The 18102-nt window shown below is 43.0% G+C and overlaps 1 protein-coding gene across 1 annotated transcript in view; it reads left to right on the forward strand.

Moving 5' to 3' along the window:
- Positions 1-11438, forward strand: part of IPO5 (importin 5) — a 52261-nt gene extending 40823 nt beyond the window's left edge. The window contains exons 25-26 of the mRNA XM_072994675.2: positions 9118-9259; positions 10709-11438. Coding sequence (XP_072850776.2) covers positions 9118-9259; positions 10709-10795 — 229 coding nt within the window. The 3' untranslated portion in view covers positions 10796-11438. The remainder of the gene's footprint in view (positions 1-9117; positions 9260-10708) is intronic.
- Positions 11439-18102: the final 6664 nt, after the last annotated feature.

The raw sequence follows: 18102 nt of genomic DNA on the forward strand, positions 1-18102 counted from the left end.
GCTCCTATCCAAGGAGGCCATCACCAGGATACCATCCTCTGACTCCAGCGAGGGCTTCTTCTCACACTACTTTGCAGTCCCCAAGAAAGATGGAGGCATAAGGCCCATCATGGACCTCAGAGATCTCAACCAATATATCCTCCATAAGAAATTCCGTATGCTGACTCTTGACTCCATTCTCCCTCTTTTGTCTCAGGGAAACTAGTTCGTCACCATAGATTTACAGGACGCCTACTTCCACATCTCCATTCACCCATCTCATCAAAAATTCCTCCGATTCAGGTTCCATCACGATACCTACCAATTCACCGCTCTCCCATTTGGGCTCTCCACAGCCCCCAGGACATTCACAAAATGCATGGCACCAGTCGTGGCTTACCTCCGTACCAAGGGGATAAAATTTTTTCCCTATATAGACGATTGGCTTCTAGTTGCAAAATCCTACCACGAGGCAGTCTCCGCCACAAACTTCACCCTCTACACCCTAAAGAGACTCGGGTTAAAAATCAGCGAGAAAAAGTCCAGCTTGATGCCATCCCAGACCGTCTCCTACATAGGAGCAACACTGGACTCGATTCTCATGAGAGCTTTCCTACCGTCTTAGCGAATTCACAAAATCCAGGCGGCAGCCTTCCAGTTTACACCATACGCGACTTTGACCGCGCACGATACCCTGCACCTTCTAGGTCTGATGAGGTCCACTACCGCAGTGGTACTCTTCACGAGACTAGTCCTGGTTTCTCACCCAGTACAATCCCATGATGGATCCTCCTACAAAAAGTTAAGGGTCCCACCTCTCGTAGCCAACCATCTCATCTGGTGAACCATGCCCAACAACCTTTCATTGGGATGACCGTTCCACCCTCCATATCTGTCTATACAAGTGACGGACGCCAGCCCCTCAAGATGGGGAGCGCACTGCCTGGAGCTGCAGGTACTTCGCGCCAAAGAGCCATCCACATCAACCAGCTAGAACTGTTGGCTGTCATCAAGGCTTTTCAAGCCTTCCTGCCTCGCATACGAGGGCTCGTGGTACAGTTGGTAATGGACAATACCACAGTGATGCACTACATCAACAGACAGGGCGGCACTCGATCCAGGCCCCTCCTTCGATTGACTCTACGTTTTTGGGAATGGTGTCGCTCCCACCACATTTTCCCCCAAGCAATCCATATTGCGTCCAAGGACAATTCCCTGGCAGACCTAGGAGTGCACTTTGCCTCGGCGTCGACATCGAGCTTATTACCAGCTCGATCCCGTGGTTCAGGTACCAACAAAATCTGCGGTTAAACACCGCCTGCCTCAACCCAATGCTTCTCGACCAGAGCCCCATCCATCGAAGCGGTACCACCAGTTTTGGTATCACACCCGAGTGCTTCTCTCCCTCATGTCTGTTCATCCTGTCAGGTTGCATCTTCCAAAGGTTTTCTTCCGTCTGGGGCTGACACTTCAGTACTGACCCCTTGGGCTCCAGCCTTTACTTCTCAGGCTCATCACCATTCTCCCTCTCCGCCCCTCTCTCTCTTTCTAGAGGCTCCTTAGCATCAACAGCCTCTGAACAGGATCCACCTTCTGAAGCTTCCAGAGAGTCTCCCTCAAATCTACCAACCCCTGATTCGGATGTGGCTGATATTAACCCCCCCCCGTCCCCATTGGAGGACTTTATACTCTCAGCTCATTCTCTGCATGGCGAAATCTTTGGAGCTCGATATTGAGCAGCCTCCCCCTCCTAATCAAGACCTCGTCTTCAACAGTATAAATCAAGAAAAATCCCCTCCGTTGAGTCTGACATTCATTCCTGCCATGTTGGACCTCATTAAGGAATCATGGGAAAAACCATCTGCGTCTCTCCAGATTTCCAGACATGTTGAAAACCACTATAGGACACATGGGAACAACACAGCTTTTCTTGCTAAACATCTGTTTCCAAACTCTTATCACAGTGCAGTCCAATCAGTCGCATGCTGGGAACTGCTCAACGGTCACCCCCACCAACAGAGAAGGTAGAAAGCTGGATGTCCTACGTCGTCAGCTGTACTCCCTGGTCTCCTTTATCATGAAGGTTTCCAACTACCAGGCTGCAATGGGAGCTTATCACAGACAACTATGGAATAAGATCCTTCCAGTTCTTCAAGCCGCTCTCGAGGAGACTGCCCTTAATACCCACCTTGAGGTGGCTACTTTGACTAAACAGCAGCGTTTAGCATCTCGCCATAGGGCTGATGCTGTCTCAGAGGCTATGGCTTCTGCTGTTGCCCTCAGGAGACGTGCATGGCTGCGCTCAGTGGAAATCACTGATGATTCTAGGTCCCGCATTGAAGATCTTCTCTTTAATGGTGTTGGCCTCTTTAATGAGAAGACAGATGAGGTGATGGACAACTTGCACAAGATTCATAAGACTGCCCATTCTTACTCTACCCAACAGCCAAGGTACCAACGGAACCAATGGCGCTGGCCATTCACCTTTCAACAATTGAACCAGCACCCCTATTGCCCTTACAAACCTCCAGCTCCAGAGAAATCCAATCTTCCTCCGTCCTCCTCTGCTGCCTCTTCCTTCTGATCCCAGGCACCGGGCCTACGTTGACAAGCTTTCCATCCTCCTGCAAGGAGAAACAATATCTTTGACTCTCCTTCCTTGAACCTGATCCCTGACCGTCCACATCATCCCCAGCTAACCCCCTTTTTTGACAAGTAGTCCATCTTCACCAAGGGCGCTTGGGTGCTTGCCATCATACGTTACGGTTATCTGTTAGAGTTCTCGGAGCCTCCTCCTATCGGTCGCCTCAGACCCATGGCTTACTCACCTGCCCTAGAGGACAAAATATATCTCCTTCTCCAGAAGCATGTGGTTCAACAGGTTGCTTCCCAAGATGTTCTAAACAGTTTTATTCCCATTATTTCACAGTTCCCAAAAGGGATGGGGGCCTCTGCCCCATCCTGGACCTCAGACTATTCAATACTTGTATTCATCTGAGGCGTTTTCACATGGTCACCCTCAAATCCGTTATTCCACCTCTGGGCAATTGGTTTGTCATTATGGATCTGCAGGATATGTATTTCCATATTTGCATCCATCAGCATCAAGTATCTCCATTTCTTCTTCATGGATTCGACTTACCAATTCTGCACTCTTCCCTTCGGGCTCTCCAGTGCTCCAAAAACCTTCACAAAGTGTCTAGCTCCTGTGGCAGCCTACCTTTGTGTGCATAACATCACGGTTTTTCTGTATATAGCCAATCAATTGATTGTGGCAGGTTCATACCACACAGCCCCAAAAGATGCTATCTTTGCTCTTCAGACTCTAGCAGACCTCAGCTTGCAGGTCAACTTCACAAAATCTCCTCTCAAACCGCCTCAAGCCATGGATTACATCAGGAGACACCTCGATTCGGTCAGGGCCAGGGTATTCCTCCTGAACGAATACTCAAGTTGAGGTGAGCCATTAACCCTTTTTGATACTCCAGAGTATCTGCTCACCATACACACCTCCTAAGTCTGATGGCTTTGACCATGTCTGTTCTCCAACATGCAAGACTGAAGATGAGCTCTTTGCAGGCTTGGTACCTATCTCAGTTCGACACATCCTTCCAAACGCCTGTGTGTTACCCCCAGAGTTGGCTTGCCAGCTACCCTGGTGGACCTTCGTCCCGCACCTTCTGGTTGGGGACGAAGGTCCTGCACCTCCAGTTGACAGTACAGATCACAATGGATGCCAGCCCAATAGGATGGGGTGCACACTGATGTTCACGAGATCCATGCTTTGTGGTGTAGCTTAGAGAAGCTGTTACACATCCATCACCTAGAAATGTTGGCAGTCATCAAGATTTTCCGGGCTTTCCATCTTCTCATAGTTGGTCGCAGGGTCCCGGTCGCCACAGAGAATATGACCACCCTGTATTATATCAACAAACAGGGAGGCACCCACTTGTTGTCTCTTCTATATCTGGCGATTCAGCTTTGAGAATGGTGTTACGATCACCATGTTTTTTCAGTCACTATTCACGTGTCTACAGAGGACATAATGTCACCGACCATCTGAGCCACCTTACCCCTCAAACCCACAAGTGGGTTCTCTGCGACTCTGTTTTCTCCCATCTTTGCAGCCGGTGGGGAACACCGGTTCACGACGTCTTTGCCACTCAGAGCAACTCGAAATGTGGCATGTTTCGCTCTTGGGCAGGAAGAGGTGTGAACTCTCTAGGTGTTCATGGTGAACTGGGGCAATGTCTTTCTCTTCCCTCCCATTCTTCTCATCCAGCAGACAATAGTCAGACTCCGTCAGCTGCGGGCCAGTGCCATCCTGATAGCACCATGGTGGCCTCAGCAACCTTGGTTTACCCCTCTCAGAACCGTGTCATCCAAATTCCTGAGATTACCTCTCCAGCCGTCCCTCCTGACTCAGGAAAGAGGCAAGATCTGTCATCCTGACCTAGAGTGTCTCCACCCACAGCGTGGAAGATTCCCTTGCCATAGCAGATGTGCTGGACAAGGCTAGGAAATTCTCTACCAAGTTGTTATACTCCTAAAAGTGGAATGCTTTCTCCAAATTTGCTGCATCTAGGGGTCTAGTTGTTCCAGTTTCACTGAGCACCCTCCTTGCTTTCCTTCGCTATCTGTTTGGTCAAGATTTGGCCCACTCAACATTAAAGGTTTATATTTCTGCTATCATCCCTTATCAGCCTGTTGGATCTGAAGCTTCCTGCTTATACTAACATCCAACCCTGAAGAGGTTCTTAGAAGTTTGCGGAACATTCGCCCACCTATCTGACCTCCACTTCCTCAGTGGTCTTTAAAATTTGGGAGTGGGACTTGCTTACCCCCACTCAAGCCCTTGGCTTCTGCAGACCTTAAGCTTCCCTCTATTAAAACATTGTTTCTTGTTGTAACTTCTGCACGACAAGCAAGTGAGTTGGCTGCCCTTCAGACCAATGGCCCTTATACAGTGGTGCCTCCACTTATGACCATAATCTGTTCCAGAAGATGGACGTAACTCGAAATGGTCGTAAGTCGAAGCACCATTTCCCATAGGAATGCATTGAAATGCAATTCGTCTGTTCCGACCTAAGAAAAAAATCACACCAAAAAAATCACTGCAAGACTCATTGGAAACGTGATTAATCCCTTCCGGCTGAGGGGGGGGGAAGTAATCAAGCGGGCAAGACCCATTGGAAGCATGCAGGACCCATCAAAAAGGGGGGGACAAAAAAACCAACAAACTCCCCAAGACCCAATGGAAATGGAGGAAAAAAACCAAAAAGCAAGCAACCCCCCCAAGACCCATCAGAAATGGGAGGAACCAAAAAGCAACCAAACCCCCCAAGACCTGTCGGAAATGGGAGGAAACAAAAAGCAGCCAACCTCCCCCAAGACCCATCGGAAATGGGGGGAAAACAAAAAAAAAACAAATAACCCCCCCAAGACCCCTCACAGCACAGAAACATAAAAAACCCAGCTCAAAAACCACGCTGCAAAAGCACCCAGAACAGTTTTTAAAAAGCAGAAAACAGCACCTTACCTTACAAGGCAGCCCAAAGCCTCTCTGCAAACACACACACAGAAGCAGAAGGAGGCAGTCCCAAGCCTCTGACGATGACCTGCTATGGTGAAAGAGCTACAAAGAAGCAGCCTCATCACCACTTACAGTTAGAAATTTGAATTTCCCACCTTTTTCCCATGCCTTTTTCTGTTCGTAAGTGGAAGCTCCAGTCGCAAGTAAAAACATTTTGCGGCCAAAGCTGGTCATAACTCAAAATGGTGGTAAGTAGGGACATTTGTAACTCAAGGCACCACTGTATTCAGTTTCACTCAGACAAAGTTTCCTTATATCCTGATGTGTCCTTCCTTCCTAAAGTAGTTTCAAGTTTCCATGTGAATCAACCAACCTCTGATTCTTCCAATGTTATTCCCATCTCCCTCTTCTGATGTTGAGTGCATGCTCCATTCCCTCAGTGTTTGTCGTGCACTAGTATTTTATATTTCCAGAACCAAGGACTTCTGCAATTCTCCTCGTTTCTTCATTTGCTTTAATGGCCCACGAAAGGGTTTTTCTGCCTTGTCGCAGACAATCTCCAGATGGATCATTAATGCCATTACATTGGCTTATGGATTGACTGGCAAAGCTGCCCCAGACATGTTGAAGGAGCACTCCACGAGCGCTTTGGCCACTGCTGCCTGGCTGCATGGCGTTGAGGTCTCTGACATCTGTCGAGCTGCCACTTGGTCTACACCCTCGACCTTTGTCACACATTATTGTGTGGACATCAGGGCCAAAAATGAAGCAAGTTTTGGCAGGACTGTGCTGACTTCATTCTTGGCGTGACGGCCCTCCTTCCAGTAAATGAGCTTGCTAGTCACCCATTCGTGTGCATTCACAGAGACCATGAAGAAGAAAGAGAGGTTACTTTCCTGTAACCATGGTTCTTTGAGTGGTCCTCTGTGAATCCACACGTCCCGCCCATCCTCCCCGCTGTCCATCACTTTGTTGTCCTGAGCTTGGTTATAGTTAGAGCTTTGACAGTGGCGGACATTTTCCAGAACTGAAGTACTACGCGAGGGCGGATCATGCGCGCCACGGGGGAACATCCTGCTAATCACATGTTTTTAAGCGCTCGAACATTCCCAAGAGTCCTGCCCAGGCGCAATCTAACCCATTTGTGTGGATTCACAGAGGACCACTCGAAGAACCATAGTTACAAGTAAGTAACCTCTCTATTTTCTGATATGGTCATGCCATATGCATTCATTCATTCATTCATTGCACTTATATGCCGCCCATCTAGACATTGTCTACTCTGGGCGGCTCACAACAGGTAAGATAAAAACAGTTAATATATAATAACAGTTTTACAGCAATATCCAATGATAACAATAGTTCAAGATGGGAGGAAAAATTAATTAAGTAGTGCCTGGAGGGAAGGCCTGTCTGAATAACCAGGTCTTAAGTTGGTTTTTAAAAATGCCCAGCGAGGGAGCCAAACAGATCTCGGAGGGGAGTTTGTTCCAAAGAGAAGGAGCCACTGCCGAGAAGGCCCGGTGTCTTGTTTTTTCTTCCCGGACCTCCCTTAGCGTTAGGCTTCTCAGTCGCCCCTCCTGACTAGATCAAGTGGTACGGGTAGATCTAGGTGGGAGAAGGCATTCTGCCAAATATCAAGGTCCTAAACCATTTAGGGCTTTGTATGTAATCATTAAAACTTTGAAATCAACGCAGAAGCATACGGGCAACCAATGCAAGGCGACCAGGGTGGGAGTGATATGTTGGTGTTTCCTCACTCTACTGAGAAGTCTGGCCACTGCATTCTGCACCATTTGGAGCTTCCGCATCAATCTCAAAGGTAGCCTCACGTAGAGTGCATTACAATGGTCTAATCTTGAGATTATGAGCACGTGGACCAGAGTGATGAGTGCCCAAACATCAAGATAGGGACGCAGCTGGGCAATTTGCCAAAGATGGAAATATGCAGAACTGACTACTGATGCCACCTGAGTTTCCACGGTGAGCACCGGGTCCAGATGTATCTCCAAACTGCGAACCCCACTGTTTGCAGTAAGAGTCCCCCCCCCCCAAGAGAGGGAGTTTCCCAAACCGCTGATGGATCTGACTTTAGAGGAATGGGGTCACAATCCAAATGATAATATATTTGGTGTATTAAATATCCAAACAAAATAATAAGCTGTCTTTACATATTTCCTGTGCACTTTACACTCTGTATTGGTAGCCCTAGTTAACTAGATAATGTTTAAACTTGTTAAGTAGAAATGGGCACAAACCATGGCTTAGCAGTTTGGCCATACAGCTGTTCCGTGTGTCCGTTGGCTTCCTAGCCCTGCCTTTTCTGTCAGGCGCCCACTCAGAGGCAGTGGCTCAGCTTCCAAGCCCCACCTTTTCCAAGTGCTGCCTCTGGGCACCCGCCAGAGAGGTGGCGCAAGGGAAACCAGGATGCCCATAGAACAGCCGTGCAGCTGAATGCTGAACTGCAGTTCATGCCCATCTCTATTGTTAACTAGCACTTATTATTATTTGTCTATAGTTTATTGATCTGTGCTAGTTTCCGACTTTCACCTGTGTAGTTTGCCTGAAAAACAGTATGTCAAGCAAGCCTATGGAAACACTAGTTCACTAAGTTATGTTGTGATTTGTGGGACAAAATAACAGACTGAAATGTGGGGTATAGTTGAAAAGAGAAAAGCTGCTTCTCAGTTCCACTGAGGGAAGAGCAAGCTTTGTTCCTTAATCCAATTTTTCAGCTATTTCAAAATGTAATAATATTGTACTTAAGGGTAGTGGTGAGGGAAAAGAAATGTAGAGTCTTTCATCCTTCCCCCACTGGTTACATTTGATGGGACTTTAATCTGGGATGAAATTGAAGCATCATTCTAACACCTGTATGAAACCATTTCAGACTCAGGTAACAGTAAATTAGACCCATAAAGTATCAAAAACTTTTTTTAATGTATATTTTTATTCCATTACTTAGGCAATAGTCTGTGTTCCTCTTTTCATTTAAGTGGAATCTTCAGAAGATGACTCAGTTATGTTTTGCTTTCTTTGTGAATTGATCAGTTGTAAATATCTAATATACACTGTGTATTAGATTTGGACAGTTACAGCAGAGAGAAACAGTCTGGCCTGCTTTCAAATTTTGGAACATCTTTTTTCAAGAGATATTATATCCCAGATATGTTTTCACTATTCCATAAGCATTTATGATCTAGGATAATTTTTTGTAGTTGCAAACTTTCACTTCCTCTGCTTTTATTCTGTGATCAGACTTGCTAGATCCATGGAAACATGTCATTTTAAATTGTTGCACACTGACTAGAGAAAACCTCAAGGGATGAGGGTGGAAGAGGGTGTTCTTTCTGATGGTAGTACTCCTTTTTTATTTATTGTAGACTTGGTTTGCAAAACTAGGCAGTGCTCTTCATCTGCAGTTGAATAAGGTAGGTCATTGATATCCTCTTCTGTAATGAGCTTGCATGAAGCACTTTGTGAATTCATGGCACCTGGAATTTGAACCAAAGATCCACGTTTAATCTGACTATATTGTGTATCATTCATTCATCTCTTTAATGTTAATGTGGGCTAACATTTGTTTTTCTTTCCCTTACCAACAGTAATAATCCCATTGTCCTGGGCCCAAACAATTCAAACTTACCCAGAATATTCAGTATAATTGCGGATGGTCAAATAAATGAAGCAATCAAGCGTGAAGATCCATGCACCAAGCGACTGGCTAATGTAGTTCGGCAAGTGCAGGTAAATTCTAATTAAGTTCTTCATATAGAAAATTGTTTTGCTTCTTGAGAAAATAGCAACACCTGCGAACTACTGCCCCAAGTCAAGCCTCTGCTCACAACCTGAGTTCAGTCCCAAAGGGTTAAGTAGCTAGCTCATGGTTGACTCAGCTTTCCATCCTTCCAAGGTCAATGAAATGAGTACACAGGTTGCGGGGTGTGTGTGTGTGAGCTTGTTTCTTAATTATGTTGTAGACTACCCAGTGAGTGCTCTAGCACAATGGGGCAATATATTAAGTCAAAACAACAACAACAACCCTGTTGCTTGGAGTTGTAAATCATAAAGTAGGGCTATTGAATCAATAGTTTAGTGAGTCAAGTTTTTTTAAAAGTTCCTTTGATTCAAATGGGCCTATTTGAACTGCAACTTGCTATGCTAAAGTAAGCTACGACTGAAGTAGGTGCATTTGAATCAGTGGACTTGTAGGAGTTGACTCATCATTGATTAAGTGCTCCTGTGCTAATTGTGACTTATTTATGAGCCACAAAAATGTGTTTGAGAATAAATGACGAAAATCCTATATGTAATGGCAGAGTGCTCCACCATTCTCAAGCATGGTACTTCTTCTGGATTCGTCATTAGTCAAAGTTGACAAATTTTAGCTATGAATCAATGAATATATTCATTGATTTTAGCTATGAATTTGTTGGTTCCTTGCTAAAACACGCCCCACTGATCAGCAGGACATTGACAAGCAGGCCGGCTGTGGAAGGGAAGCAGTTTCTGTTCCAGGTTCCCTTCCACAACTAGCCTGCTTATCAGTGACCTGACCATCAGCTGATGATCCGGCCATCGACAAGCAAGCTAGCTGCAGGAAGGCAAACCTGGTTTCTGTTCCTGCAGCCAGCCAACATGAAGGGAGAAATAAAAATGGGTAATTATTTGCCCCTTTGTATTCATTAGGGACTCCTGATGAATATGAAGGGACGAATATCCCATGAATCAGTGATATTTCAGGAATATTGTGATATTTGTGTTGTTTTTAAATTTCTCCCCATGTCTAGTAAACATTGTAACCTATGAGAGAGGTAGGCAATTGAGATCCCAGATCTGAATGTTCAAATCAAGGCAAAGAGAGAGAGGAGGTCTCTAAAATAGAACATCCTTTTTTAAAATTAGTTTTCATCTTTTAAAACTATTTCTATTATATATAATTGTTATATATTTTGTGTAAAAGATCCCTAAAAGCACTTTTAAGTGCTGGCTTCATTGATAAAGGACTGTGTGTTTTCTGTAACTCATGAGATTTTTTTAATGAGAAGAATTTCTATAAAGTGCTGTATCAGAGTGTACCATTTTATATAAATCTTTCTGTTTTCTCAAAGTTATCCAGTATTAAGTATTCTGATCTTTTCATAAGCTATGCTCATGCCTGTTTAACTTTTCCATTATTTCTCGTTTGTTCTCTAGACTTCTGGAGGCTTGTGGACAGAATGCATATCACAGCTCAGTGCAGATCAGCAGGGAGCCATACAGGAGCTCCTGAACTCTGCATAAAGGGCCTTAAATATCATCCACAAGAAAACTCCAAATAAACATTTACCCTTTGGCTTAGGTTTCTTTGTTTTGTTTTTGAGAGAGAACACTGTAGTGCATGTAGGCCATTTCTGCAACCTACAGGCAGTGGCAGCAGGAAGAAACGGTTTCAAATGGTGTTGCAATGAATTTCTACCCATCAGCATTGAAGGAGCTTCCTGTAAACCTCTGCAGTAGCACTGAAGAATATTTTTCTAATGGTATGAACCAGCCACATGATGGTGAAAGGGAAACATGTTGAATTCTCAATAAGCATAAAGAAATTAAGACAGCTTTAAGACCAGGTATTCAGTAGACACCCGTTATAACAGATTACAGGCATTTTTACCCTCTAGTGTTAACATGTATTGGAGTGTGAGTATTTTTGTAGGGTAGAGAACACTCTTCTGCCCACCCTACCAGTAGATTAAGAGACATTATACTGAAGGCAACATCAAGCATGAAGACTTCATCGGGATCACATTCAGTTTTTTGAAGCAGGCTTGTGTAGTGACTCAGTGAAGAAAGCCATTGAGTTCCCAGCCCCTTGAATGTGAAGCGTCCTTGGCATGTCTGACAGTATCTCATCCACTCCTCAATAAATGACATTGAAATACAATCAAAACTTGTGTAAAAGTCCAGTGCTGTGTGGTCTCTGTTGGCTTTCAACATTTTCATTTACTGTGTTTCAAATGTGGTAGGCTTGGCCTATGTTTATTCATGTTTTCATATTACATAATGCAAAGATTGAAGAGCTCTTTCTTACAACTTATTTGTCTTTTCATATGTTGATTTTTCATTTTGACCTATTTTCATAATTTAGAGATGTAAGTATCAGCTGCAGGGTGATTCTGTTTCCCGAATAGGATTTTCCAGTAGTTGAACATAGGTACATGTGCTGGAGTTGATCTCTAATAGAACAGACAGCATCATAATAGGGGAACTTGAGTTCCTCATAAGTTTAGGCTTTTCTAATCTTCAGTCTTTGGGTCAAGCATTTTTCATCTTATACTATAACATTCCAAAAAAACAGGCAATTTGTTTTCGACTCATTTGCTAGGTGGGGGGATTTGTGTTCAGAATTCACTAAAGATGAATTCTACACATCATTCTTGGAAATGCCACTAAAAGCAATAGGACTTCAGAGTAGAAATATAGAATTGTAGTATAAATGAACTGAATGTTCATAAATCGACTGCAACTTCAGCATTGAGACAATGCCTATGAAAGCCCATTCTACAATACACCAAGTTTCCATTCTGTGCACATTTGCTCTAAAAGTAGTATAGAAGATACTATGAATGATTTGTTCCTAGATTTATGTATGTGAAAAGAGGACGGTTTTGTTCCCTCACCACCCAGAGCAAAGCAGAAAGCAACACAATCTTTGCTTTAGTTCTGAAATTGGTAGGTGCTCACTTCCAGTTTTGTTCCTATCCTCATCTGGGTCAGCATTTTATGTTCTTGTTTAGTCGTTAAGTCATGGCCGACTCTTCGTGAACCCATGAACCAGAGCACGCTAGGCCCTCCTGGCATCCACTGCCTCCCAGAGTTTGGTCAAATTCATGTTGGTATGTTTATGTTCTTACTCTGTCATAATTATTTATGTTCTTACTCATAATTCCTATACTTTTATCCCCAGATTTTAGTTCTCTGACTTTCTTTGATAACCTTTTGTGTTTTTCTGGTAGCAGGTAAACATTTTTCGCCATTTCTCATATTGCAGGTCCTTTTAACATTGTTATCTGTTTGTGGTTGGGTCTCAGTAAATGTAGGCTGGGAATTCCAAATGGGCATGGAATGAACTTCACAGAATGATTAAAGGGCTCAAACCCAGGCTGTGATGCTTAGCCTGCCTCATTTCAGGCTTCAAGAGGCATGGGATGGGCAGTTTGCTGTATAAAACACATTTACATATGGTTTCATTAATGCCATGTAGCTTAGTGAGAGCCATGAGCATAGAAAGAAAGCACATATAGTATAATGAATTTACAAACCTAAGAGTAGTTCATCTTAACCAAGGTGATATAACATATGTTGACTTCTTAGAGGATTTTGTGCCATCAGCATGTAGCAACTTTCCTACCATCACCACTAGGGGATGGGTGGCTGTTGGCTTCCATTCCTTGCCAATTTCAAGCTAGAGGAGGTAAGCTATAAAAACCCTCTCTTACCCAGTTCAAGGACTAGCCCATCCATGCAGACTTTGCCTCATGAGCCTGACACACCTATACCCTGGAGCTCCCCAACGTGCTTTCAAACCAATTGCTGTCTTTATTAGGATCGAAAGTACGTAATTCATGGTTCTATATGGCTTGAAACTTCCAGTTAATACAAGGCATGGCCCTTGTCTGGATAATATATGGACAGAATTCTCTGCACCAGCTTTACAGAATCTCCACAATTAAGCACCTGTCTTATTCATCATGGGTTTTTATAAATTACAGTATCTTGATCCATTTTAGTTTTGTGTATTTGTGGACTCGCATAAAAGATTTCTTTTAATCCTAGATAATTTGGGAGCTAGGGCAGAAGTTAAACACTTGCAATAACAATGTGATTAGGCCTAACACTGCCTAGGGCAGAACAAGATCCTGTTTGTTACAATAGCAGGCATTGTGCCTGATTGGTGGAGCATCATAACAAACAAATAGCATATTATTCAGGCATGCCTTAATACAGAGGAGTTTCTAAGCCTACGGTACATTTGTTGGATCTAGTGGTGCAGAGCTTTGATCTCAACTTGTTGCATTACTAAACTCACTTGACCATGAGCCAGAAGAACTGTGGATTGAAACCAGAGATATCTGGGAATAATACAACAAAATTATTCCTGTAGTCAGAAGAAAGGCCTAAGGTGGATGACTAAAAAAACACTTGAAAGTGTTAAAGACAGATGAGAAGCAAATGTAAAAGGTGACTGAAATAAGGTCAGAATCCTGAATGCAGCTTTTCAGCATCTATCATATAGACAAAGAGAGCTATTAACAATCAGTGCGAAGAGATGTAAGAGAACAACAAAAAGAGGAAAAGCAGAGTTATCTTCCATAAGATCCAAGAAATCGAAAGAAAATTAAACCTTAATTAGAAATGCTGAAAGACTAATGGAAGCATGCTATATGGCCAGACCAGGATAAAATAAAGAGAAGGTGGAAACATACTGAAAAACTGTATAGAAGAGTAAAATGATTATAGATTCCTTTGAAAAATAATTATGATTTCTAGAAACATGATTTTTTAGAAAGTAAAGTGAAAGCTGCCCTGAAAACACTTGGAGGAAATAAATCACTAGGAGTATATGGGATACCAATATAACTATTTTATGCTACAGAGACTGGATCTGACAAATCCTAAGAAGATATGCCAGCAAATACAGAAAACAAAGCACTAACCCACAGACTGGAAATATTTTACAGTGGTGCCTCGCTTTATGATTGCCCCACATTACGACAAAACTGCTTAACGACGATCTTTTTGCGATCGCAAAACGATGGTCTGAATGGGGGAATTTCGCTATGCGATGATCGGTTCCCTGCTTTGGGAACCGATTCTTTGCAAAACGACGTTCTTTGAACAGCTTATCGGTGGCTTCAAAATGGCCACCGGGTGATTAAAATGGCTCCCCACTGTGTTTAGGGACGGATTCCTCACTATAAAGGCAGCGAAAATGGCCGCCGTATGGAGGATCTTTGCTGGACGGTGAGTTTTTACCCCATTGGAATGCATTGAACGGGTATCGATGTGTTTCAATGGGGCTTTTATTTTCGCTTTACGATGTTTTCACTTAACGGCGATTTTCCTGGAACACAGCGTTAAGCAAGGCACCACTGTATATATGTTCCAGTTCCCAAGAAGGGAGACACAAAGGAGTGCAATAATTATAGGACTGTTGCATTAGTTTCCTCTGCAAGTAAAGTGATGCTTGAAGTGTTGTAACAAATACCTGATATTTAAGCTGGATTCTGGAAAGGAAAAGGTATCAGTGATTATATTGCAAATATCCACTGGCTACTGAAAGATACCAAAAGATTTAAGGAAATTGGTCTATGACTTATAGACTACAACAAAACCTTTAGCTGTGTGGATCATGAGAAAGATTATTTTGTTATTTTTGCTTCTAGGGAGAGTTCAGGCTTGATTTGATTAGGGGCCCACTTATTTGTCTTTTGACCAACTATGAGATGGACACAAGCCATCTTTGCACAAAATGTTCCTTTAATATCTCCAATTTTTTGAACAGATCTCTGGTTTTTCCCTTTTTATTCTTTGCCTCTATATCTTTGCACTGTTCATTTAAGAGGGCCCTCTTGTCTCTCCTTGCTGTCCTTTGGGAGTCTGCATTCAATTTTCTGTAACTTTCCCTATCTCTCTTGCATTTTGTTTCCCTTCTCTTCTCTGCTATTTGTAAGGCCTCATTGGACAGCCGCTTTCTTGCATTTCCTTTTCTTTGGGATGGTTTTTATTCCTGCCTCCTGTAAAATGTTATGAGCCTCCATCCATAGTTCTTCAGGCACTCTGTCCACCAAATCGAGTGTTTGTGATGACCAGCTTGTTCTCTTGACAAAACTCTATTAGCTTTTGCTCTGCTTTGTTTTGTGCTCCAAGGCCAAACTTTCTTGTTGTTCCTTTTATCTCTTGACTCCCTACTTTAGCATTCCAGTCCCCTATAATGACAAGAACATCTTTCTTTGGTGTCAGTTCTAGAAGGTGTTGTAAATCTTCATAGAATTGGTCAATTTCAGCCTCTTCAGCATAGGTGGTTGGTGCATAAACGTGGATTACTGAGATGTTGAAAGGTCTGCCTTGGATTTGTATTGAAATCATTCTGTCATTTTTGAGATTGTATCCCAGTACAGCTTTTCCCACTCTTTTGTTGACTATGAGGGCTACTCCATTTCTTCTACAGGTTTCTTGCCCACAATAGTAGATATGATAATTGTCTGAATTCAACTCGCCCATTCCCGTCCATTTTAGTTCACCAAAGCCCAGGATGTCAATGTTTATTCTTTCCATCTCCTGTTTGACCACATGCAGCTTCCCACTGTTCATAGATCTTACATTCCAGGTTCCCATGCAGTATTTTTCTTTGCATCACCGGACTTTCGTTTCACTTCCAGGCGCATCTGCAGCTAAGCATCTTTTCAGCTCTGGCCCAACCACTTCATTAGCTCTGGAGCTACTTGTCCTCCGCTCTTCCTCAGTAGCATGTTGGACGCCTTCTGACCTGAGGGGCCATCTTCCAGCGACATATCTTTTAGTCTTTTGTTTCTGTTCATGGCGTTTTATTGGCAAGGATACTGGAGTGGCATTGCCAGTTCCTACTCCAGGTGGATCACGTTTAGTCAGAACTCTCCATTATGACCTGTCCGTCTTGGGCATCCCTGCGTGGCATAGCCCATAGCTTCTCTGAATAACTCAAGCCCCTTCGCCACAAGGCAGCAATCCGTGAAGGGGATTAATACTACAGGGATCCATAAATGTGTAGAAACATCCTTCAGATACTTCTTTGTAGAAGTATCCTTCAGAAAAAGAGCATTCCAGCAAGTGTTTTCTACTCAGTAATTTTAAAACTGTTGTCTCCCTTCAAGTTGCATCCAATTTAGAGCAACCCTAACAGGGTTTCCAAGGTATGGGAAATATTTAAAGTTTCCATTACCCAGCAAGGTTTTGAAGCCAAGTCTTCTGAATAGTAGTCCATCACTCTATCCATGACACCATCCTGGCTTTTCTCTAAATGTTGGCTCCCTTTGGCAGATCCCATCCCAGAGACCTTCTTACACGAGCCTGGGAACAGAACATTAAATGCATATCCTGAAGGTTCTTCCTGAGATGATGTAAGGATGGTGTGTTTGTGCTTTCATTTATTATATGTGTCTGTGGATCAGCTCCTTTTTTGTGTGTTTGTGGTTTTTTTTTCAACTGGATATGAGGGGTTTTTTTTTATTCTCTCCTACATAATCCACTTGCCATTTGGTACATGCATTAGCAAGTATTTGTTTTCATTTAAACCCCTTGAAGCTGTGCAGATGGTATTTAAGTGCTGTTGTTGTGCTTCCAAAATGGAAATGTCCAGAAATTCCTTACTGCTCTACAATGTAAACAATGAATTGCTAGGCCATAGATGGTCCTGACTGTTTTTCCTTCGTTAATCACTGGAGTAAGCAATCCTGCTAACCTTTTTTGGTGACCTAATCAAAGAGGCTTATATTACGGCTAAAGAAAAACGTGACTTACTTAGCTAAAGCAGGTCAAAGACTAATGGGATTTCTGCTTTAACGATCTGTATCTTATACCAGATCATCTTCATGCCCATGTTTGCCCACTCACTTCTCAATTCAAGTGCTAAATTATATGTAAAAATGGTTCTGCAGATAAGATAGGCAGGAGAGTACAGATACTAATATATTTGATTCTTTCAGATACTACAGAACCAAATGATCACATAGGCTTGTTGGGAGCATATCGTTAGGAAGCAAAGGAGTCATGACTGAATTCATCTAACATTGCTACTGACTTCCTTTTGCTACAAAGCAAACATCAGAATTCTGGGGAGGAGGTTATAAAATGTAGAACCACATCTTTACCATGCAGTACTTTGAACTACATTTCTGAGGATGGAACTTAAATCTTATTTTCCTATAAGACTAACATTATGCAACAAAGCATCTTATATAAATGCTGTCTAGTCATTTAGAGCAGAATTTGAAGCCTTGGAAATTTCTTATTGCCTCAGGAGTAAGAGGTGTTAGATGGTCTTGCCCTATAACTTTATGCTCCCTGTAACTTTTTTTTCCTAGTTGTGTCCAAAAATACTTTAGAAATTTTGGTACTTTTCTATAATTTATGCTGCTCTTTTGCACTTGTGTTTCCTCTGTGTCCTGGCTCACACATTCTTCCTGTGCATGATCCAGGGATCCATAGAAATGTTTGTATTGTTGCTCTGCTCTGCTCTGCTTTGCTTTGCTTTGGGAAAGGGTCTGAGTGGTACAAAAGGTAACATGCACATTTCCTTGCTCCGCATGTGGGCAGCTCATATTGCTCACATTATGTCATATGAATCAGCCTGATCCAATGTATATACACACAAATTATAGAATCCTATTGATGTTCATTTAAGGTTTATGTAACTTCCTGGAGCAAGTGGCAACTAACTGACAAGATGCTGGGGTGCATCTCAGTTGCAAATTCAGGTGTCTGATCAGGCATATTATGGAAATAGACTCTTAATTAGTTGCAACAAGTAACATAAACCTTATGCAAACACGAATGTGATTCTGCATAGGACTTTC

Source organism: Pogona vitticeps, chromosome 3, assembly GCF_051106095.1.
Source record: "Pogona vitticeps strain Pit_001003342236 chromosome 3, PviZW2.1, whole genome shotgun sequence".
In the NCBI taxonomy this organism is placed as follows: Eukaryota; Metazoa; Chordata; class Lepidosauria; order Squamata; family Agamidae; genus Pogona; species Pogona vitticeps.